General features: G+C 34.7%; 1 protein-coding gene across 1 annotated transcript in view; it reads right to left on the bottom strand.

Annotated features, from left to right (window-relative positions):
• Positions 1-26,224, bottom strand: part of Rit2 (Ras like without CAAX 2) — a 305,476-nt gene that overhangs the window by 177,166 nt on the left and 102,086 nt on the right. Inside the window, exon 3 of the mRNA XM_070028640.1 lies at positions 20,830-20,903. Coding sequence (XP_069884741.1) covers positions 20,830-20,903 — 74 coding nt within the window. The remainder of the gene's footprint in view (positions 1-20,829; positions 20,904-26,224) is intronic.

Raw genomic sequence — 26,224 nt, 5'->3', positions numbered from 1 at the left:
AAAATGTCTGAAAAGGATACTTCTAAAAGAAGTATCTGAGAAGTCTGGGTTTCATTAGTGAACAAATGGATAATAAGAAAGAATAAACAATATCGAATACCCTTCCAGCTAATAATGCTTTAGGCTGAGTAGATACTTTCTGTACTATTCTACTACCGAAAACAGATTCTATTCCTGATTTAAGCCTTGAAAAGATTGAGATGCATTGTATTCCTGGAGTGATCTGTCAGATAGCAACTTCTTTGTATGGCCTTTTAAAGATAATTTTTTGTTAAAAGACAGCACTCAAAAAGAAGAAAAAGAAACCCTGGAAGGGGCAGTAGTGTGACATGAAATGTATTCATGACTTTACTTATATGACAGTAACCCCTCTGTACATCACCCTTACGATAAAATAAAATAGAATAGAAAAGGTCACAACTTTGCCAGGCAAGATTCCTTCAAAATTAAAGCATTAAAATTCCTGAAACACCTAAAAGCATAGGAAAAAATTTTGATGAAATAGAATGTGAATGTAGCAAAATCAGTAACAATGATGTTAGGTTCAAGAATAGTTGATGAAATGTCTAGAACGTATTAATTTCCAAAAGCTACCAGACAAGAGGATGACCAAAATTTGGTCAGCATGTAGCATTTTCATAGCATGCTCTTGCTAAGGACTCGTAGTCACCTACAAGTTCTATGTAATGTAGACTTCCTCAGGTTTCAGCTTTTGAGCCAACTCCTACTTGCTTGAAGCTGAATGCATTAGGATTTCCATTTTATATCAAATTTCTTTTCATCTTAATAAGACAGATATGCAACCACATAACCTGCCAACTGATTTTCTTAATGTAGTTTTACAACTCTGATTTAGCCTATGCAGAGGTAGCAGTGCTTTCTCATGTTCTACCTGCTGAGCACATCTTCACTGGGGGAAGATGAACTCATGATTATTGTTAACTTCTTCAGTTTAAGCAGATGGACATGAAACTCTATAAATATTTGCCATTACTATATTTCAAATATCTTTTTCTCCAGTCGTATCTTTTTTTTAAAATATAAAGCACTTTATATTCATCATCACTCATACCATTGTCTATGACTGATTTAAATCATAGTGAGTTAGAAAGCAACAGATTGCATTTTACTTAGTAACTTTTATTAGTTATTTCCAAGCATTTCATGTTAAGCAGTTTACTCAATAGAGTTCTTTTAAGAGGCCAGGGCCCTATTCCACTGTCTCCATGTTAGATACAAAGAATCCAAGAGGTTCCCTTTGACTTAATTGTGGAGAAGTCAGTTAAACAATGATTAAATTATTAGGAAAGTAGTTGAAGAGGATAACCTAAGATGTTTGAAAATAGATACCCATAGACCAAAACTCTTCAGTAATATTAATTTCTTTACAGATGAAAGCCACTGTTAATGGAAACTAAGTTGTCTTTAGAGATACAGAGGATGGAAAGTCTCAGGATTCTGATATATCAGAGAGGGAGAAATTTAAGAGAAAAGCCAGATACACAATTAACTCCAGACCGAAGGAGGACAGAAATAAGGTGGTCATAATGACAGATAAGGAACAGTGCTTGGTTATGAACAATTCAGTTCATGGTTTGAGAATGTCCCAATTCCTGAGTCACCAGGTAAATTTCAGAGTAGGGCTTATAATAAGGGCCACAAAGTCTTTCCAGTTTTTACTTTTTATGACTTTATGACTTTCCCATTTGAAATCTCAAGTTAGTATTGGACAAGAGGCCAGAATCTCATTCGAAGATAATGTATAAGTCGCTACCCCAAATTTCCTGGTGGAAATTGTATAATATAACCCAATTCTCTTGAGTTTAATTTTACTTATATTTTTGAAATTAATTCATTAAACATAAAACTCTACATGTTAAATTGTGCAACTTAGTATCTTTCAGTGTATCTATAGAGTTGGAAGAAGACATTTTCATCACTCCTTACCCAAACACTTCCTTATTCTCTCTCACCTCAGCTCTTAGAGATCATTGATCAGTAGTCTGACCATAAGGATGCAACAATTATGAACATTTCACATGGATGGAGGCATGGAATATGTAGTTCTTTGCATCTGGCTTCTTTCATTTAGGATAATGTCTTCAAATTTTATTAGTTCAGGAACTTACAAAGCTCCCTACTTGAGTCTATTATGAAGCTGAAGTAGAAACCATTGCGACAGGATCTCCTCTCATCCCCCCCAAACTCAGATAAAGGCTGAATCATGTGGATAGGAGGGTTTTGGTTTACCTTAGGTTTTATTTATTTATTTTTATTTTTTATTTTTTGGTCCAGTTGTGGGGCCTGAACTCTGGGCCTGGGCGCTGTCCCTCAGCTCTTCAGCTCAAGGCTAGAACTCTACCACTTGAGCCACAGTTCCACTCCCAGCTTTTTTCTTTTTGCTTATGTGGTGCTGAGGAATCGAACCCAGGGCCTCAGGCATGCAAGGCAAGCACTCTACCACTGAGCCACCTTCCCAGCCCCTACCTTAGGTTTTAAAGTGATTTTTGACATTGAAAGAGAGAACCCTCTCCGATTGCTCCACTGGAGCAATGTTACTTGTACCCCCATCCCATATATCTACTAGAAGACATTGAGGGCTAAATGGAGTAGGTCAAAGCCCTAGTATTCCAGAAGACTCTCTTCAGTGTTCCAGGAACAAATGTTGATCAGTAAATGAGTCCTTTCTATTCTCAGTATGTTCCCTTTCCTGTCATTGAGCCAGATCTTGGATGACTTAGGCATGAAGAGAGTGCATTTGTAATCTCCACGGGCCACTCCAGCTTTGTGACATAAGATGAAGGCTAGAGATAAATGAAACATATACTTGAAATTTGATTTCCTCTCTGCTCCATTTCATCCATTTGAGATAGGGTGAATCTAATCACAGACTGATCTTATTAAGACTAATGACCTGATGATTAGCAAGAGAAATGCATCTGTGGTCAAATTGCCTGTTTTAATTATTCCAAGGAGCTGCACCATCAATGGTCAGGAGGCAGCAAGCAGTCTCTTGGATGAGGGTTTGCATGCACCTGGTGCTATCTGGATTATTACTCTCCTGGTACATAGCAGGGGAAATAATCTAAACAGTTCAGCTGTACTCAATATCTCAAACACTGAAGCAGAGGTGCTGGTTTGAGCCTGAAAAGAGTCACAAATGGCAACAGATTACAAAGAGACATGAGGAATCTGGCGACAAATCATAGAAGCCATATTCCAGCCCACAAAAGTCAGTTCAGATCTGGAAGACAGAATACTTCAGAGCAAGAATCTTTGGTGTCTGAGCTATGCATAGCCAGGGTACAGAGGGACAATAAAATACCAGATCTGGCCCGATCGTGTTATGCATAATCACGTAAAATGTGGAATAATTTAAAATGCTACATATATTAAATTTTTTACATTCGTTTGAGATATACAAATGTATATTTATCTTCTAGTCTTTGATGGGGAGCCAACAAACCCCCTTTTAAAAATAAGCCTGCCAAATGGAGCTGCATTTTTATATAAAACATCCATTATTCATTCTTCATGCTTTAAAGTTTTGATATCATTAAACTTTACTTATGAATCTATAAGAGTTCAGAATTGTAGATTTTTAAATGTCAAAATTTTAAACTGCCTTGCCAAGACCTATTTCAACAACAATTTGGGAGGTGAAGGAAGCTGGCCTCGTAGTTAACATACCATCTCAAAACACTCAACGATGTGGAAAGTATTGACTCTTTTATCACAGTTATTTTATCAGTTCCTGTAATTTACTTAATTAAAAAAGCACAAAATCAGGTACCTGCTATAAAGTGCTTATGCATAATCAGACCTGATTCCTACTAAGCTTTTTTATTTATGTGTGTGTAGGAGGAATCAGAAATCTGGTACAGCAGAGTAGTCTTCTGCCAATACTTAGAAAACCAAAGATAATGATGATAATTTTATGGGAAGCATAGGCCACTAGTGAATCTGATGAGTGAGTTAAAAGGGGGGTTGGTTGAAAGAATTTCAACTGTAGCACTTAACATGATCAGAGTCAGGTATTCATTTCACCAGCTTTGGGAGACCAGGCTGCCTACCTTTTCAAAGCCAAAATTATTTCATAAAAATAAGGTTCTTTTAAAGCTTCTAACATCAGCAATGGGAAAATTTCCCAAGTTTGTAAATTGACTAGCTCTAAGTTATTTTTTGTAATATTATTCCAGTAGCATTCCTACATTTTTTTTCATTTGCTGTTCTATACAAGACTCAGGAACTATTTCCTATGTTAAGAAACAATTACAAAATTATTGGGCTCAGCACTGAGCCTTCTGAGGCCTATAGACCAATATAGAAATGAGAACTTCCTATTTCCTTGATTCCTGCTGCTTGGATATCAGTTCTGATTAGTATGGAAGCATCAGCCAGCCAAGAATAAGCTAAAAAATGCAGTCCATAATAGTGATGCTTGAATTAAAATGTGGTGATAGCTAAGTTCTGGGGACTCACATAATCTTATCTATTCAGGAAGCTGAGATCTGAGAATCACAGTTTAAAGTCAACACTCCAATTAACCAGCAAAAACCTAGAAGTATAGGTGTTTCTCAAGTTGTAGCGTACCAGCATTACTGGCATCAATGTAATAACAATGGTAGTAATGACAAAAATAAAGCAAAAATAATAATATAAAGGAGCATTTTTCATACGACGAAGAAACATATTTTTTAGAACCACATAACCTCTTCTGATTCAATACATAATCTGATCATAGAAATAAAGAAATGTCAGAATCTTTCTACCTTTGGATCATTTCTCTCGGTCTTCATTTTGTATCTGCAATGACCCTGCCTTTGCTGGAATTCTTTAAAAGCTCTTAGTGATCTTCCTACAGTTATGGTCTCTTTATAAAGTGCCTCAGTATTTGTTTTCACTTTATGTCAATGGTTTAATATTATTACTGGAAATATATTCAAAATAATTAACTAGACTTGATGACTAGCCCTGTTTGGCACATGTTCCCACTCGTGTCCCTGTCTAAACAGTACTGCACACTTCTGAGTTGGTAAACTTTCCATACGTTCTCCTGCTATAAACATACATGCACAGTATTTCTCATACTTGGAGTTATTTTTTATTTTTTTCTTCTGTCTGCCTCATGAACTGAGGCATGTATCTTTACACAAAGCTTCTAGTGACTTTAGCCCTCCAAATTAGGCCAGATTCTTTTAGGTATTATTATTGTACAGTTTATATATTGATGGGTTACAGTTACATGAATCAGGTAATGAGTAATGAGCATAATTCTTCTTAAACCATGTCTCTTCTTCCCTTTTCTCCCCCAGTAACTAGCTATAGCTCTTGTTCTAGGTCCTCTCAGACACTAGTTTGAAAATGACTTATTGAAAAAAAATGTTTGTATATCAGGTTATTTTCTGGAATTTCCATATTCATTATTCATTCTATCTTAAGACAATCTGAATTGAAGATCCAAACTAGAATAGTGCTATTATCCTAAGAGGCTGTGAAGACCAGCCATTTGTCAGATTCAGGTCACTGCACTCCATTTAGACTAATTCATATGATGAAACTACTGCATTAATAAAAGTTCATCATTTACTCACACTATCCATTGCTGAGGCTTTTATTATCCTCAAGGGAATCAATGGACTAGTAAGCACATCACAGCTATGAAAAATAACCGCATCATTTGTCTTATGGCAAAATTTTCTACTATGATGACTAGGTAGATTGCCAGGCAGGTGGCTTTCTTGATAAAGCCATTAGCTGGTAGCTTCCCAACAAATTGCATTTAACATAAGTCTCAGGAAGCATAAATTAAATGTACATGACCAAACAGATAAAAGAGGATATTTTTCAAAAAGAAATTGTATCAATATGAACTAGAAAGATTATTTTTTATTTCAACATTTTGTTATTTCCCTTCATCTCCCCAAATTAGAAAAATGTATATACAAAATGCAGGGCACCAGAATAAAATACAGTGAAAACAGAATAAAATACAGTGAAAATACAATGAAATACAGTTCTTCCCATGGGGGAAGAACATACAAAAGAAACAAAAATAAAAGTCACATAGTACATTAAAAACAGCGACAAAGTAAAAAAAAAAACCTCTTGTCTCCCTATCTTTGGGGTTTATTTTGCTTAGCATCATCTTATATGGTCCTATGTACATAGCTTTTGACCTTTCCTGCTTGTCCTAGACATATCCTACTAGATGTATATTAGTTATTGCAAATAAGTGAAACCATTATAATTCTTGGATATATATTGATCCTATTTACTTATTGTTTAATGTGTTGACATTTGACAGATTTTTCTCTCTATATATTTATATATCTATGCAGCTACATATTTGTATACCTATAACTACATATATATGACTATCTCTATCTATTTCTCTATCTCTCCATCTATCTATCTAAACATTCTCATCACTTGGGCCATGCCTGTGGTTTTGTTGCTGAGCATCATTTTTTAAAACAGCATTATTTCTTCTGTAATTTCATTGTGAGGATCAGTATGAACTCACTGGTACCTACATAGAAAATGTCTACCACACTTACATATGAAACCTACCTTAACTAAAACCAGTCTTCTATCAGGAAGCATTTTGGGCTTCTCAGAACAATTTGATTTTGAAGTCAAAACTGGATATCTTCAAAGGAAAGTAATAGCACTTTGCATTTTATCGTAAATGGGGTTTTCCCATATTTTAGAAGGAAAAAAATAACTCAATAATGGAGAGGGAAACTCATGTAAAATGGTTTTTAAACTATTTTCTTCCTTTAAGTTGTTCAGTTTATGGGTCCATTAAAAAAATTACTGATAAAAGGCATTTTGAATTTCCACTAGGTAAGGTATTTTAACTTTTATTTGAAACTTTTACTTGAATTCATTTAGGATGAGAGAATAAGTGTTTAGGGATAATAAGCTAGAAGATTTCAGTTAACTGCCAGAGCCACACACAAAAGTATTATGTTCAGAGTATAAAAGCATGTTTATCTGAAGAGCCTTTGAGAGTCAAACAGCTTTGCTTCAAAGTTGAAAGCAGGGTGCAACATTTTTGGTTTTGGAGCCTAGCAGGAACAATTTTGGGCTTTGATACCAAAGATACCAGTTACCTTCTGGGAGGACTCACATTTAGCTTCTAACAATCACTGGGATAGAGACCCCCTATTACTCCAAGTAATCTCTGGAAAAAAATGTTCATTAGCATTTACTTTCATATTAAAAAGAATTCAGAATTCTGAGGTAGCACGCTAGTGTACTTCTAAATTAATCATTCCAATGACTGTCCTATATAAAATGGCTCTCCATCAAGCTATTGATTAGATGTTCCTTCCACACTTTTAAGACACTTAATTGCTTAGGGCCCGTGGTTTTGCTGATGCCTTTGGTCACAGTTGGTCTCTAGTTGCTCATTGAAGTCAGATCAGCAGGCTTTTTATTGGTAGTTGGTCCAACAAATAACACAAGTTCCTTAAATGGGATCATTTCAGAAGCTTTGCAGCTTAATTGTAAAAACTGATTTCTAATGGAGAAATTAGTTTGTTCCCCAAATTGCAACTGTATTTTTCAGGCTCTTTGAAGAGTCTTAGGAATGTGAATAGGTTTAATAGAAAATAAGTTCACTAGGAGACTTGAACTATTCTCCCAACAATATCTTTTATATATTATATTTTTCAACAATTGACTAAAAGCTAAGTAATTAAGAAATGATTACATAGCTAGCAATACAGCAAAACAGACAGCACTATAGAAAGAGAAGACATATTCTTTCATTTTATGAAGAAAAGAAACTTGAGAGAATGCAGTCATAAAAGTCAATGCATATCCTTCAAAATAAAAAAAATGAGGGAAGGGGTGGATTTGAAGGGATCAGAGGGTGATTAATATTCCTTGCATTCATAAACTGTTTGGTTGAATGCTACCTCTTCTGTGAAACTACTAAAGGATGTTAAAACATGAGTAAAATAATTTCTTTGTAGCAGTACTGGGGCTTGATCACTATCCCTTAGCTTTTATGCTGAAGGTTGGCACTTTACCACCTCAGCCACAGCTCTACTTCTGACAGTTAATTGGAGATAATAGTCTCACTATGATCCTCAGATCTCAAGCTTCCTAAGTAACTACAGTTACAGACATGAATCATTGATGCCTAGTTAAATAATATTGTAATCTCCCGGCACTGGTGGCTCAGGCCTGTAATCCTAGCTACTCAGGAGGCTAAGATCTGAGGATCTCAGTTCAAAGCCAATCCAGATGGGAAAGTCCAAGAGACTCTTATCTCTAATAAACCACTCAGAAAACTGGAAGTGGCGCTATGGTTCAAGTGGTAGAGTATTCACCTTTAGCTGAAAAGCTCAGGGACAGCGTCCAGGCCCAGAGTTCAAGCCCTGTGATGGACAATAATAATAATAAAATGAAAATAATAATGTTGTAGTCTTACAAATGTAACTGATATATTTGTTTTGATATATTAACTATGAAGAATTTACCGTATTAGGTGATAGGAAGATTTTATTTGATCTGAATTTTTACACTGAGCTTCAGCAGACCACCCCAAATAATCATGGTACCATGTCTACTTGTTACCACATAAGCTAACTGAACCTTGGAATGGACTATTTAAAAACAAACAAACAAATTCCTGTCAACCAATAAGAAGTCATAGAGACCTAGTTTACCTGAGATTGCAAGGTAAGGAAGTCTCTTCTCTATTAACCCTGAAAGTAAAGAAACTTTGAAATAACCAATTTCTTTCACATTCTTGATTTCTGCATTTCATTTTATGTTATAGAATGAGGTATTGCTCAATGATAAAAACTAGGAAACCACCAGAAGTGACATTTTCTAAAAACTCTCCTTTGGGAGAACTAACTCATTCTGCTGTAATAGCATTAATACCTTCAGAGGCCAGTGATCCACTGACTCAAACATTGAGTTCAAAGTAAAAGGGACACTTGAAGCAACATGTATGCCAGGAACCTTGTGATTTAGGTTTGGAAATGTAAAAATACTATCTAGAAAGAAGCGTGAAGGGCTTTGTGAAACTCTAGAAGTCTCAAGTGCCCAGTTTGGCATTTCCTTTCTCCTGAAACTTTCCTGACCCCCTTAATACTTTTCAGCTATGCACAAATCTTGAAACACATATTCTCTCTCCCTCTGTCTGTCTGTCTGTCTGTCTGTCTGTCTGTCTGTCTGTCTGTCTCTTTCTCTCTCTCTCTCTCTCTCTCTCTCTCTCTCTCTCTCTCTGTTTCTTAGTCTCTATCACCTGAGAATGAACACACGAAAAAGTGTTAGCATTCCAACATTGCTATACTTATAAAGGTAAAATTAAAAATTAAAACCACCAAATGTCCTTATCCTATAATGTCCATGATTTAGGCATTATTATCCTCATGAATTTCTTTTTACAGATTGGGATACTGGAGCTTATGAGAATAAATATACTTCCTCAATCTTATGGAAGACTCTTAGGGGCAGCTCTGCTGATATACCCTCTGATATTTAGTATGTGGACTAACAAAAGAAATTTAATTTCATTCTTAAAACTTAACCCTCTATTCCTTTTTTTTCCAATCCAGTGTGCTTACTGGTAGATTTATAGGCCATTCTAGCTACCACCATGAAAATACACTGGGACAGGATAAATTATATAGGTTTCTAAGCACTCACACACAGTGAGACCAAAGGAGGATATACTCAGGAGAGGAACACAGAGGCACAATGCCTATGTACATGTGCTATAAAATCATTTTTTTATTGTGAAAATACCATACAGAGTGGTTACAATTACATGGGCAAGGTAATGAGTACATTTCTTATCAAGCATTATTGCCTCATCCTTTGTTTCCCCTTCCCACCCCCCCAATCCCCCGCTCCTGCACCAAAGTTGTAAAGTTCATTTTTTGACATAACATCTTGTACATCTCATTGTTGCAATGGGTCCACCTGTATCCCTATTTAAACAATTTGTTTTTTCCCTTGCCCTCCACAAATTATACCAATATCAAATACGGTGAAAACAGGGGTTATACTGTGGGGGAGGGACATACAAAGCAACAAAGAAATATCTTATAAATATGTAGAAACAATAGCAAAAAAGAAAAAAAAACATTTGAGTCCTGGAATACATTTCTTTTTGGACAATAAATACATATTATATTTATTGAAATGAAGTCCGGGACACCAACACATGAGATTCATTTTATTTCTTGCTGTTTTTGTTTTATTTTCATTTTGTGTTGTTAGTTGGTTTATCTGTCTTTCAAAGGGGAGGGACAAAAGATGAACAAATGCAGCAGTGGTATTCATTACATTTTGTTGATATGAACTATACAACTTGTCGGTGGGCAGGGGAGGGAAAAAGCGAGAGACAAAAGGGGTGACATTGTTCAAAAAGAAATAAACTCTTTACCTGACTTATGTTAACTGTAACCATTTTGTGCATTTATAATACCATTAAGAGTGCATGAAAGGAAAAAAATTTAAAACAAAACTTAACTGAGAGCTACCTTCATAATGTATTAATGGAAATTTCTCTTAACTAGTTAGCATATCTCTATGAAAGAGTCACAAGTCTCTTGAATATTGGGTGAATTTTTCCAACTTGTATTATCTTCCCCAGGTGTGAACACTGTATTGTGAACATAGACTACTTCACTGTTCGGTGAATGCACAGAGTAGTGGTGAAAATAATAGAATGATGGAGCATAAAATTTTAAATACAGTTGAAATTAAACTCTTTATTTTGACAATGTAAATCAGAAAGGCAATAAATATTTTGTCTAATGCCACATAGCCCATTCATGTCAGAAAACAAAAAAAAAAAGTAGGAGCCGGGCGCTGGTGGCTCACACCTGTAATCCTAGCTACTCAGGAGGCTGAGATCTGAGGATCGTGGTTCAAAGCCAGCCCGGGCAGGAGAGACCGTGAGACTCCTATCTCCAATAAACCACCAGAAAACCAGCAGTGGCGTTGTAGCTCAAGTGGTAGAGCGCTTGTCTTGAGCTGAAGAGCTGAGGGACAGCGCCCAAGCCCAGAGTTCAAGCCCCACGACCTACAAAAAAAAAAAAAAGTAGGTGCTACAATCTGTAAATTTCATTCAATTTTATTTTATATTTTCATTTTACTGTGCACTTGCTTTGTGAAAAGGTTATAGAGCTTATAGTAAATGTTATGGTCTGAACTCATTGTCTCCCCTTATTTTTGTGTCAGTCCTGGGGCTTGAACTCAGCCACTTCGCATAGATGTTACTGTGCTCTATCACTTGAGACATAATTCCAGTATTTTTGGTGGTTAATTGGAAATAAGGGTCCCACAGAACTTTCCTGCCAGGCTGGATTTGAACTGCCTTCCTCAGACCTCAGCCTTTGGAGGAGCTAAGATTATAAGTCTGAGCCACAGGCTTATGGTGCCCATTGACATTTTAATTTAATCATTCTTATAGATGCCAAATACCATGTAGTATTGTTATCCATTTGTTGATCTAAATCCTTTTTTCAATTTGTCAATATGCAGACTATATATGTCATAGAAAAACTGAAAAGAAATAATCCCAGTGTTTACAATTGGGGAATATGAAATATTTTGTGAGAAATAAATTGTGAAAGATGTCAGAAATGCAAGAAAGATGGTGGTCAGTGCACCTTTGTTCTGTATTGATAGTATTCTTTGGTTTTGTATTTTCAGTTTTCTGTGACTTCCTATTCTTATTTGTCCATCCATTAGTCTTTCTGATATTCTGTACTGATGCACGATTAACCATCTCCTTTAATCATAGTATCGTTGAGATTACCAAAAAGTCATACACAAATAATAAGTATTGTCACACATTAATAGTCCAGTACAACAAATATTCATAGAAATGGCTTTCCTGAGACATAATTTATTCACAGCACTGTAGAACTTCAAAAATGACTCACGGACATTGTGTTTTTGTGATACTGTCATTTAAATTTGGGCCTTGTGTGTGCTGAGCTTATATGTTTGGTTACTTCAGTCATGCATCCAGCCCTGAATTTTTCTGTTTATTTTAGAGACAGTGTTTTATGGACTTCTCTGCCTTGGCTGGCTTTGAACCATGATTCATTGAATCTCAGCTTCCTGAGTACCTGGAATCATAGAAGCAAGTGACCTGTGCTTGTCTACCCTAACAAAACTTTAATATTAATAGCTATAGTAATGACAAATCATTTATATATTGATTCCAGGGTTTCTATTAAGGGCTATTCTTAGTGAAAGGACTATTTGCACAGTGGCCCAGAAGTAATTACCAGATGCAAAGTGCTGGCATTGCCCACCAGAGATGGAATACTGAACTAAATGCTTTGAATAAACTGCAAAGGCAGTGGAAGAAATGATCAGGTCATTGAATAACTTCTTTGTCCTATTGAAAGTATGCTTTAAAGAATCTTGGTAGTCATTTTAGTATTATCATGCCAAGTACATATCACTCAGGCTTTTTTTGTTTTTGTTTTTTGGCAGGTTTAATCTTGAAATTTGCCAAGTTTCAACTAAAAACATGCATGATAAATATATATTAATGTTCTGCATATTGCACTGTTAAGTAATTAGATGCTTAAAGGAGGTTTTTGATAATGAAATTCAATATGAGATGACGCTAAAAAAGTGAAAAGATTAAAATTGTGGAAATGAAACAACATTGTTTTCCTTCAGTTTAGGTTTTCATTCTTAGTGTGTGCAAGAATAAAAGGGTAAATTCCTTATGACAAAGGACATCAGTCATTTTATTTTTGTATTGATATCCTTCAATCCAGTATTATAAACTTATGGTTATTTAATTATTCATTTTAAGAATGTGAAATGAACACAGACACACAGGTAGGTATAGACATAGATTCTTACATAGTTGACTTTCAAATAAACTAAGGATGTTGTCATTGGCTTCATATTGGTATTCAATGTTATTGGTATTCAAGATTCATTGTCATAAATCTTTCCCAGCTAAGGATGTTGCTAGTTCTGCAGCAGAATCAAAAGGAAGATTTACCTATTGGGCACACTTGTTATCTTAGTGAAACTTTAAACCACTATATTCTCTATCAGAAAATTAAATTACATTGATTACTTTTAACAATAGCAATGTTAAGAAAATTAGGATTGGATCCAGTGGCAGAAATACCTACCTTTTCTTCATATTGTCTAAGAATTAGATGCCTATATTGGTTTTCTTTTGTTTTGCTTTTGTGGTAAGGGGCATCAAACTGAAGTCTTATTTCATTAGACAAAGGAACTAATGATAAGCTACATTCTCAGGCCCTAAAATATTTTTTGTATTTTATCTTTTATTTTAAAATTATTTTTTGTTATTCACAAATTGAATTGTTAGATTTACTATAACATCTTTACTTCTTTCTACACTCCTGTTTCTGAAATTTTGGCTTCTAAAAATCCAAGGGTGAAAAAAAGTATAATCAGCATTTTCATGTGACCCTAATATGAGATAAAATAAAAATAAAAACTACTGTCTTCTTTGTTCTACAAGAGTTCATAAATAGCATACAAACATTCTTTTGTGAAATTATTTTGAGTTCATCTACAAAAATAGTTGTTCTGTTACTACTAACCGTAGTTATTTATTTTCCCTTTGAATTTTAAATCACAGTGCTATTTCTTTTTGGATCAAGAGGGATAATTACTTGCTTGAAATTTAGATGTCTACAGAAGTTGTCATTTTCGAATGAAAAGCAATGCTAAAGAGAGAATTTACTAGCATTAAATCCTTAAAGCATGCTACAACAAGGGATATCCTTGAAAAATAAAATTTGTGGCCACCTTATTTGAAGAATGATTAATAATGAATTATTTCCAAGCATCTCAGACTCAATCCAATGGACTAACGCACTGGCCCATTTTCCTTAGATTAAATGCTATGACAAGTTTCATCAACTCAGGAGAAAATATAGCTAACTTTCCTCTGGAAATAAAAAACCAAAAAATCCCACAGATATATCTTAAAAATATACTTTAAAATATCTCTCTGTTAGTTGTCTTTACATTTTTTCTGATATGTATAACTTTGTGTGGTAAGTCATTTAGGCACTTAGTTTTAGATTACAATAGATTCTTGAAACATGCCTTACTTTTCAAGGGATTACATGAGTTCTGTATTGTATGACTTTAAGGAGTACATGAAAGGAATATGTAAGGTATGATGGCACTTACATGATTTTTACTCACAGGAAGCACATTGGAGTGGAATGTAGAAAGAAAAAAAACTTTTCTTGTATTCAGATGTAAAGCAATCAATTGGAAAAATTCTTGGCATATAGAAGAGTGAAAACATTCTCTTTTTTTATTGTGAAAATACTGTACAGAGGGGTTACAATTACACGGGCAAGATAATGAGTACATTTCTTATCAAGCATTGTAGCCTCCGCCTTTGTTTCCCCTTCCCATCCCTTCCCATCCTCCCCCACTCTACTCCCCTCCACCAAAGTTGTAAAGTTTGTTTTCGACATAACGATTTGTACATCTCATTGTTGCAATGGGACCACCTGTATCCCTATTTAAACGATTTGTTTTTTCCCTTCCCCTCCACAAATTATACCAACATCAAATACAGTGAAAGCAGGAGTTATACTGTGGGGGAGGGACATACAAAGCAACAAAGAAATGGTCTTATAAATGTGTTAGAAACAATCGTGTGAAAGAAAAAAAACATTTGAATACATATACTCTCTGTGTGTTTGTGTGTGTGTGTGTGTGTGTGTGTGTGTGTGTGTGTGTGTGTGTGTGTGTGTGTGTGTGTGCGTATGCGAGCCTGCATGCATGTGCATGCGGGAGGTTCTTGGGCTTGAACTCAGGCCTAAGAGAGCTGTCTCAGAACTTTTCTATATTCAAGGCTAACACTCTACTTGAGCCACAACTCTACTTTCAGCTTTTCTTTGAATAGCTTTTATAGGAGATAAAAGTCTCCAGGGTTTTCTTGACTGGGCTAGGCAGGTTTGAAATCTCAGATCTCTCCCTCCTGAGTTGCTAGGATGACAGGCTTAAGCCACTGACACCCGACTTCTCACCCCTTTGAAGTCTATTAAGATTTCTTAATCAGCAGCTACCAAATAACCAAAAATATCAAAATGCAATAAAAGATGACTGAAAATTTCTGCCTGTGTGTGAACACAAGATACATTTAGTGAACAGCTGTCTTAACTAGCTTTAAATTTTATTTTTAGTCCAGGAAAACACTAGTCCAACTTTTGTGTTCTATGACCATAAAACATGGGACAAACATATGGAATGAAATGATTTTTTCAAGAGCAGATTATGTCCTAAAGTCTCTAAGAATAATCCACAAACATTAAAAGATATATATTTTTTAAAGTCTGAGGGCTAAAAAGCAATTAAAACTTCTTCTATAGGAACATTATGTACATAGGAGGCTAGGAGAAAGTTTTTAAAAATCATAATTTTTTAAAAAAATCAGGAAGACACAAGGGAGATCAAATCTAATTTTGTGATTTCACAAATGAGGAAGTTAGGTTCAGATTGGCTACAGAACTTGATTTGAATGTGGAGTTGGTAGCAAATAAACTACATAACAACTACAATTCTCATTGTTCCATAATGATTTCATCCTGGCTCCAGCCAGGTTGGAGGCAATCACAGAAATAGAAGAGTTAATGGCTCAATATAATGGCATGTCAAGTAAAGATTCTTGCTGTATTTGGAGAACTACTTTGATTATGTCTAGAAGAATTGCTATGATTTGACATATCTATAATTAAATTAAATTTACTACAGCTATATTGTGAGACTTTTATTTAAAAAAAAAACACTTTTCTTTGTTGAGAAATACCATATAAATGATTAGGAGCATTTGAATACTTCTAACAGAGTCTTTACCACAATTTGCTATGATTTTTAATTAGTTTCCTCCTACTGCAGAAATGATATTTTGTTTTATTCAGAAATCTTTTATCTTTGGCAGTCCTGGGTACATAATATGAGATTTTAAAAAATGAGTGAAGTATATAAGAGCTTGAATGCAAATGTGGATGCTATCTATTCACAACCAGCTTTACCGCATGCTGTATGGCCTTACATAAATCACTTAACCTTGATGATCACGTAATATTACATTTAGTTACTGAGTAGTATAAACTTTCCAAGGAGATAGTCTAGGGCCAGAAGGAAACTATGAAAAGGAATCCTTCAAATTCTTGCTGCAACCCACCTGGTAAAATATAATTAACTTCCCAAAGGCTGTCTGCTTTGAAATAAGGGGAAAAAAAGAGATATGTGACCTTGTCTAGCCCCCTCTTGTTTGAAAATGTTCATGTGACAATAACCTGTCCTATTCCAAAGAAAATGAATGTAGTTCTGAGAGGCCAAAAAGAGTAAACAGGCCTAGCAAAATTCTCCTCAGTTTATTCCAATAGGTCATGCCCTCTTTTGTCTAATCATATTTGACATGGCCAGGCATTCATCTTCAAACTTAAGCAAATGTTTCCTGGGTATTCAGATGTTCATGGGAAGTCTCTATGTCAAAAAAAACTGGTTAAATAAATACATTATGCTTTCGTTTTGTTATTCTGTCATTCATCATATGTATCAGTCATGAGACATGCAATGGGTCATACAAACACAAGCAGAGCACGAATCAGGTTAGGACTTGGCCTCCAATAAATACTCCCTCTAAGCGAGTCACTTCTCTTATTTGTATGGCATGACATTCAAAAAGTCTCAGTTGACATTAACAACGGCTTTTCTATCTAACCCTGAGGCTGACTGAAGGTTTGGTAAATGTTTAAAAATATTTAAATGTTAATAGTATCAAATGCAAACAAGTTGTCATTATTAAAAAGAAAATAAGTGGTGTTTCTCCTGTTCCATATAGGGTCATCAGCTCCATTAAATCAACTTCAAAGACCACATCTTGCACGTGAAGATTTAATAATAATTTGGAAGCCAGCAATCACCATCTGCTTAGCCTTATGTACACCTGCTTATGTTTGGCTTGCTTTGAAAAATATTTAATGATATACAAATTAATAGCTTTATCTTTTTCATTGTATGTTTGTAATATTCTCAGTACTTAACATGGCATAAATTCCAAGATTTCTTTTTCATTCTTCACTTCTTAGATAAATATTATTGCCCATGCTATACTGAAGTCAAGTTAGGTTTTATCAATTAGTTATTGTGATAATATTACTGTATGAAAAAGAAATTCAACATAGACTCTTATAGCCACTAAGTGTTCATGATTCTCTTTAATTAAATGATCTTACAAAGGGATTTCAATTATATATGTTAGATAATGAATACAGTGCCTCCTGATCAATGCCACCTTTCATTATGCTGCCACATCTCTTCCAACTCTTCATGATTTTGGGGCCCAACTTTAATCATTTTTTGGAATTAATTTGGATTTGTTCAACATGTTGGATCATTTTCTGGGGACAAAGGGCCACTTAAAGGTTGGGGAAATATAGGAGCACCCCCAGAACCACCAAAGACCTTGGCCCAAAATTTATAGGCTCTCTATAATCTGTCTGAATTCCCATGGCTCCAGTCATAACCTGACTAAGCCCATTATCAATGAAGGTGGAAGGTCTACTGGATACTCAGCTTGCCATAGTTAGGACCAGTCTTATCTACATAAATATTGCAGTCTGGGTGAATATTCAAGGATTGCATGCTTTCACTTTCTCCAAAAGCATGATTCTGGTTATTTTCAATGTTGAATTTTTTACTATTTCTGAAAATAGCCTGACTTGAGAATTTCAGTAATTATAAATACCTTATTAATGCTGATTAAAATGTAACCTCTAACACTCAATTTTCTTTCAGTTAGGTATACAATTCCCCTGAAAAATCAGAGTACTTAGACTTTGATGAGAGGTTCCTTTAAAAACAAAGATCTAAATCCCATAATGGCTTCAATTCTTTTCTCTCGTGAGTTTATTATTTGAATGTCCTTGGAAACAAATGAGTTTTTTGTTTTCGTTGTTGGTTGTGTGGCTTGAACTCTGGGCCTGGGCACAGTCCTTGAGCTCTTCAGCTCAAGGTGAGTGCTCTACCACTTGAGCCACAGCACCATTTCTGGTTTTCTGGTGGTTTATTGGAGATAAGAGTCTCACAAACTTTTCCTGACAAGCTGGCTTTGAACCATGATCCTCAGATCTAAGCCTCCTGAGTATCAAGGAATACAGGCATGAGCCACTGGCGCCCAGCTCACAACTGAGTTTTTAAATAAATGAATTTCAAATAGTTTTTATGCAATTCATAAACATAGAAATTTCTATTTCCAGTGACCTTTTCAATATTACTACAATTATTTTAAGCAGTCATCTGTAATGGACAAAAATATACATTTTTTTATTGTTTGGGATTAAAACACAGGTTTTTATTGTTTGGGTTTATGCCAGACAAGTACTCTATACTCTATCATTGAGCTAAAACTCCATACTAATATTACAAAATCTTCTCTTTTTTTTGCCAGCTATGGGGCCTAAACTCTTGGCCTGGACACTTCTTGCTTTTTCTGCTTTTGTGGTGCTGAGGAATCGAACCCAGGGCCTCATGCATACAAGGCAAGCACTCTACCACTGAGCTACCTTCTCAGCCCCTTACCAAATCTTTAATTACAAAGGAAAATTATATAATAAAAGGTACATTATCGTGACCTAGATTTTCAAGTATTAATAATAACTTACATATAATCATAACTTTGATGTAATATGAATCATTATAGTTATAGCTGAAGTTTACATTGCAGCTCTTCCCTATTTCAGGTTATACCTTCTTCTCCTAAAGAGATAACTACTTGCTTAAACATATTAAAAAATTACAAAATGAATCAGGAAGTTAAATTGTAAATCCTTTTTCCATCTTGCTATATTGTTAGAAATTATGAAAAATTTCAACAAAAATGTAAGCATGTGTATATGAAAAGATACATGAGTTATATGACATACATCATTTTTCTACTTAAGTTTACAAATTATGGTTTTAAATCTATTGACAAAGTGTTGACAAAGATGTATTTAAACCTCTCATTCTATACAGTTTTGGATTTAGATTATTTTATAGATTTTTTTATTTACCCATCTTTGTTTTAATATTACAAAAAGGAATTTTGAAATACTTTTCATGACTTTTATTTTCCAAATGGCAGATTTATACCTTAATAATACATTTTTTCTTAATATATATTTTATTGTAAAGATAGTGTACAGAGGGGCTATAGTTACATGAGCAAGGTAATGAGTACATTTCCTATTGAGCATTGTTACACCCTCCTTTATTTTTCCCCTACCATCTCTTCCCTCTCCACTTCCCCAACTCCTCCTTCCACACTGAAGTTGTATAGTTTGTTTTCATCATAGTGTCTTGTACATCTCATTGTTACAATGGGTCATCTTGTATCCTTATTTAACAATTGTGTTATATCCCTTCCTTTCCCCAAGTTAAAAAATGTATATACATGATGCAAGACGCTGGAATCAAATACAGTGACAACAGGGGTTGTAACATGGGGGAAGAACAAACAAAGAAACAAAAAAAATCACATAGTACATTATAAGTATATTAAAAAGAACAGCAACAAAGATAAAACCTCTTGTGTACCTATCATGGGGTTCATTTCATTAGCATCGCATTATATGGTCATATGTACATTGCTTTTGACCTCTTTTGCTTGCCTAGACATATACTAGCTATTGTAGATAAGGAAAAACATGGGACCTGTGTTTCTTTGAGTCTGGCTTACTTCACTTAATATTCCATCTCACCCCAGTGAGAATGGCCATCAGGAAATCTAATAACACAGATGCTAGAGAGGATGTGACCAAAAGGGAATCCTACTGCATTGTTGGTGGGAATGTAAACTTGTTCAACCACTTTGGGAAGCAATACATAGAGCTTCCCTATGACCCAGCAATCTCACTTTTAGGCATTTACCCAACTGATCACAAACAAGGCTACCAGCACTATGTTTACCAGCAGACTATGTTTATCGCAGCATTATTCACCATAGCTAAGATATGGAACCAATCGGATGCCCCTCAGTAAATAAATGGATCAAGAAAATGTGTGTGTGTGTGTGTGTGTATGAATTCTATGCCTCCATCAGAAAGAATGGCATTGCCACATTTGTTAGAAAGTGGAAAGACTTGGAAAAAATAATACGTTTTTAAAAATAGGGTCTTTGCCTGATGTTATAATAAGCAAATATATTTGCCTTAGGTGTGAATACTCTTCACTTAGTTTTTATTTTATTCTTTCTTTTGCTCTCTCTTTCTCTTAATATATGATTTATTTTTAACTTGATTCTTTGGAAACATTAAGCTAAATGAAACGTTAACTTTCTTTCAAAATATAACAAGCTCTTAGACGGTTTTAAACTATTTTTCATATATAACTCTTCCTCATATTTCACTTATAGTTATTGTTTAATAATCTATATTCACTTTTATATCACATACATCATTCTTGTTCCTAACTGTGGTACTGTGAACCTATTTGTTGAAAAGATTTTCCTTTTAATGTTAATCTTCAGTGATCCAATAAAACTCATGATTCCATTAGAGTCTAGGATATCTGAGCAAAATTTTATATATTATTTTAGAACAACTTTATTGGCAATATTATCATCTGTACACTTTTTCATTCATACACTGAGAGAGAACATACTTCTAGTATGCAATAAGTAAAAAAGCACATTTTTATATTTGCTTTTTGACTATTCTTGCAAGTTTGTTCCTCTGTTTTAAGGGTTAAATATACCTCAATTATGGTAGAGTGTATGAGGTTGCAGCATAGTAGTCTCAGTAACTAGAAAGAGTTAAGAAAATCACTGACCTGTCCAGCAGTGTCCAAGATGTCCAAATAGGCTGGTTCATTGTCAATCCTGACCTGTGTCTTATAAGCATCTTCTGAAAAACACAAGACAGAGTTCTTATTTAAATATGGAAAACTGAACATACAAAGTGAATGTAGTAGATTTTGCAGTCAAACTCAAAGTAAAATGAAAATGTGAATATAGTATCAAAACATATAAATAAGATAAAGCAGCAAGAAGCTTTATGTTATTTGTTCTAGTTGTATCTTTTCCATACAACACCAAAATCACAGACAGGCAAAAAAGTAATGGTAGAAAAAAAGGACTAATGCTCTTAATAAAAGTAAACTAAATAAAATATATTGCATAAGTAGAATCAGAGAATGCACAACAATTTACATCTAGCTTCTTTCACTAAACAGATAAAGAATATGATGATGTAAGTGTAATAATAACCATATATCAGTAATCCATTCTTTTTGATGGCTGAGTAATATTTGATAATATGTATAAAATCATACTTTACTCATTTATATACACATGGGTTGCTCACAAGGTTAGCTATTATGATTAGTGTTGAAATTAATGTTTTTAGACAGTAATATCAGTTTAGTATTATGGGAATGTTCTTTGGAGTGAAATTTGTGGTTAAAGTGATTATTTCATGTATACATTTTATAAGAATCTGCTAAATGATTCCACATTTTCTAAAACATTTTTCATTCCCACATAAAAATTGTGAGGATCATTGTTGTCCTAACTTGTTGCCTATACTTTTCTTATTTCTAGTTTTTATGTAACCAGTTGTCATACAGTGACAATCCCATGGTGCTGATCATTTATTTATTTTTATTTTATTTCTTAATCTTAATTTCAACCCTGAGTAGAAGTTATTCAGTGTAAAAACAAGATGAGAGAAGTAAAAATGAAAGCTAGAATTCCAGATATTAAATAAGAAATAGCAAACAACATAATTTTAGTTTGGCTAATCAGTAGGCTTTAGAGAAGAGAACACTGATCAAGTTTAAAAGATTAACTGTAATTTATTAAAGAGAATATGGTTTTGCTTGTGAGAGAAGCATCTGATCTTACACTGAGTGAGTTTAAACTCTGTTTCCACCACTGCTGTTTTTTTTGATTAAAAAAATATCTCTTCATATCACTAAATGTTGATTTGTCAAATGTGACAATGTTTGTATTTCATTCATGGCACTGTTCAGAGGATTTAACTAGACAATGTCTAGAAGCTATAAAGCAGAATGTCCATGTGCATTATTTAGTAAATATTAAATGTGGCATTGCTATTAATAAATCTGGATGTTATAATGCTATCATAAGGGAGTCATGTGTAGAATGCTTATGCCATTTGAAATATGATGAATAAGTGAAAGGCTGTAAGAAACATAGGGAAAAGATCAAAGAGATATTTGATAGTCTAGTGAGACAAGATAGAGACCTTGGTGATGTTTGAGGATGGACTCCATTAGAAAGATCTCCAAGATAATTAGAATCAGCATTAATGACTGATTAGATGTGGGACCTGGGAAAGAGAAAAGTATTGGAGAATTCTTCAAATTTCTGACATTTGTAATAGGAGAGTTGTGACATTGCCTGAGAGAGGAAAAGCAGAAAGGTAACCACAGGTTCAATGTGGGAAAATATTTTGTCATATCATTGCGTTTTTTGAGAGAAGATGATGAATAGAGAGTTGTCTGGGCCTGACACATTGGATAGAGCTCTGGAAGTTTTCATTTACATACACATACCTTCTGTACATAGCAAGCCTCCTTTACACATTTCTACCTGTTTTAATATGTACAATGAATCCCCTTGTACAACCACTCAAAGATAATTTAAAAAATGACATGTACAATGAGTGTACACTCTTGAACTTTTTTCATCCTGGAGATACATTCCCAGTCTGCATTTTTCCTTCTAATATCTATATTGCACACCAAAAGCAAGAATAAAACAAAAGCAACAAAAACAGCTGTCACTGCCTGACCTAAAGTGATTTGAACATCATCTGATTTGGACACAAGTCAGTCAACGTTCATAAGCCACAAACCAATAAATGAATCATTTCTAAAATTTCTGGATTTACAAAGTAGGAACGACCAAAAGTAAGAGTATCTTTGTTGGAGCACAGTGATGAATACTTTCATATCCCATACTTTTGCTTGCTGGCAATAGGAAAACCTACATGTGCATGCGTATACACACACACACACACACACACACACACACACACACACACACACACACACAGAAGCACATTTGGCATATAGCCAATCATATAAGTTTTTTCTATTTTCTATCCAGCTGCTCTCTGTACTTTCAGTGGTGTTTCTGTCATAAAAGAGAAATCATGCGAAATTACTTGCATTTTTAAATTTCACAGAGAAATAAGAATAACTATGAAAAGGGCTCAGTGACCTGATGATGATAAGTGAGCTTTTCAAATTCTGTGTTTGTTTATTGAAACTCAAAGACCCAGAGCAGAACCTACTGAGGCCAGGGACATGCTGAGTAATCAAGCAAGAGCTCTGCGTGATTATCTAAGCCTTAGATAAGCTCAGCCCCTGAAACAAGTATTAAACACAAGCTTCTGTGGAGATCTGAAAAGTGCTTCAAAGAGACTTGATGTGAATTGGCTGGAAACTAGTCAGGTCCTCCATCTGAGGCTTTTTCCCCCCTTCTTTGCTCCTCTCTTTTAAAATGCGTCCATCAGTGTATACATTCCAGTGTAGGAAATCTAGGTCACCTGCCTGGCCTCCATAGAAACTAATCCCTTTCATATCCTCTCCATAAACAATCATTCTTTCACTTTCCATTCATCAACTCCCTTTGAGGCCACCCATGCAGAAATGTTCCCTTAGAAATTCTCTGCTGAATGCATATAAACACTTCCTTGAATTTCAATCATCTGCCTATAAACCCAACCCTGAAGTGAGCTCATTTATCTTCCCAAGCAAGAGGCCAAATGTACACAAAGGTTTATCAAGCAGAAATGGTAGCAGCTGCATGATGTTTCCTTTACAAAGAAAATCACAGTGGGACCATGTTCTTGGAGGCATCTACCACCTTAAAATGTATCTCAAAATATGAATATTTGAGACTCTTGCTTATCATACAGTACATCTTCCTTATTCTCCTACCCCAGGAGAATGTTTTGAGAAGAAAATACTAAAGGCCTATGCTAACACTTTTAATCTATCAATAACTATATATGTTCTTATTGGTCAGCTATTAACCTTCTTAGTCAAATGCATATGTTACATGCTAGTCAATGATAGGTGTTCTATAAATATATACAGCAGCAGTACATACAAGAGTACTTAAACAAGTCCCAAACCAAGGAACATTATTGTATTTTGATTGGTGGAGGATGTAAAAATGGAATATGATAATTGACTTGGATTGTGTGAAATGGATAATGAATGATTTTAAGATATAAATGTAAGTGTGCTGTGGATAAGACTTCCTTGGTTACTCGTTACTTTAGCTAGTAACTGTAATTGTAACTCTGTAACTCCCTAACCCTGCCACTCTGTAACTCTCTGCTGTTTTCTGAGCAATAGGAGCCCTAAACCCAGCAGAACCATCACCACCCTTTGTTCTATCTATTCCCCTGGTTCCCACCAGCAAAACCTTGGCAGGAAATTTAAACTTAAGTTGGGCATTTCTGGTAACAATCATTGGCTAAAACCAACATCCAGCCTTCCCCTTTCCCTGCCCTAGCCCAAAATGCTTAAAAGGCAATGTGGGCTTGCCCTCAGACAGTTTCCTGGGATCCCAGCTCCAGGTGCGGCAGTCCTGGCGGGTCAGCACTTTTCGCTCAATAAACTCTTTTACATTTTCACCGCGGACTGAGTGGTCTTACTGCTCCCCCCACTACAATTTTTTTTCTGTAATTGTTTCTAATTAATTAAGCTACAATAAAATTAAATCACTTGCACTCTTTGTACTTACCCATATGCGAAGGTATTGTCCCAGAAAACAAATCATAGAGGATTTGAATGAATACACTTTTGGTAATCATCAACTATATGATTTTTTATTAGTTTTTTAAAATTATATTTTATTAAAAATAATTTAATGAATCACTTTCCAAGACAAATGTATTTACTTATTTTTAAATATCTTACTTATAAAATCAGGGTCATTTAATACCATAAAATATATAGATGGAATAAACATCAGAGCTTTGGTTGCTAGATGAGTTTTTTAAAAAAACTTACAAAAATCAAATGCATCTCATATTGATCTCAAAAATACATAATTGAAAAAATACATAATTGATATTTCAGTGAAGTTCTTTTTCTTATTCTGACCTAGTATATATCTTCAGATACTAATTAAGGACAAACAAAAAAAGTTTTTAAAGGTAACAAAAATACAAAGGCCGGCTGGGAAGGTGGCTCAGTGGTGGAGCGCTTGCCTTGATGAGGCCCTGGGTTCAATTCCCCAGCACCACATAAGCAGAAAAAGCTGGAAGTGGCGCTGTGGCTCAAGTGATAGAGAGCTAGCCTTGAGCTGAAGAACTAAAGGACAGTGTCCAGGCCCAGAGTTCAGACCCCACAACCGACACCAAAAACAAAACAAAACAAAACAAAAAAACAAAAACATAAAGGCTTAAATAATATACTCTAATACCTATCTCTGAGGATTGTTTTGATAAATCACATGTTGCATGGGTGTGCACATATACTGAATAATACTGGAATTTTCCCTTGAGAAAGACATTAAGTCATGGCTTAGTCAGTACTGATGCAAATGTAATTATACATCAATACATTTATCAATTATTCCATAATAACTGAATACAGATTGGAATGTGTAACAGTGGTGCCCATTTTGATGAGCACAGAGTTTACAATGTTGAAAAATGCAGCACTGGCATCTACCCACATTGAGTTCATAATCTTGGAGGAAATTTATGAAAATATCTAGGCAGTAATACCCTATTTTAATAAGAGATGTGCTTATTCAGTGAAACAGAAGAACATACTCAAAGGGGTCAATATGGACTATGGTTATAGTAGGAAACAGTTTATCACAGAGAGGTGTTTTAAACAGACGGTAACTCAGTAAACTTGTATGACCTTATTACCAAGCAACAAAGAGCAAATTAAAACAATAAAACCATGCTAGTATTTGCCTAACAGAATGGTAAATTCTGTTAGTGATGAACTTGTGGAACCATCCGAACATTCTCTGTAAAGAGAGATATAAAATTGTGTAAGCACCTGTATCCCTATTTAAATGATTTGTTTTTTCCCTTCCCCTCCACAAATTATAACAACATCAAATATAGTGAAAGCAGGGGTTATACTGTGGGGGAGGGACATACAAAGCAACAAAGAAATAATCTTATAAATGTGTTAGAAACTATTGCATGAAAGAAAAAAAACA

This window comes from Dipodomys merriami, unplaced genomic scaffold (assembly GCF_024711535.1).
Source record: "Dipodomys merriami isolate MVZ:Mamm:240054 unplaced genomic scaffold, mDipMer1.0.p SCAF_2, whole genome shotgun sequence".
Classification (NCBI taxonomy): Eukaryota; Metazoa; Chordata; class Mammalia; order Rodentia; family Heteromyidae; genus Dipodomys; species Dipodomys merriami.
This window is presented reverse-complemented; position numbering and strand designations above follow the sequence as displayed.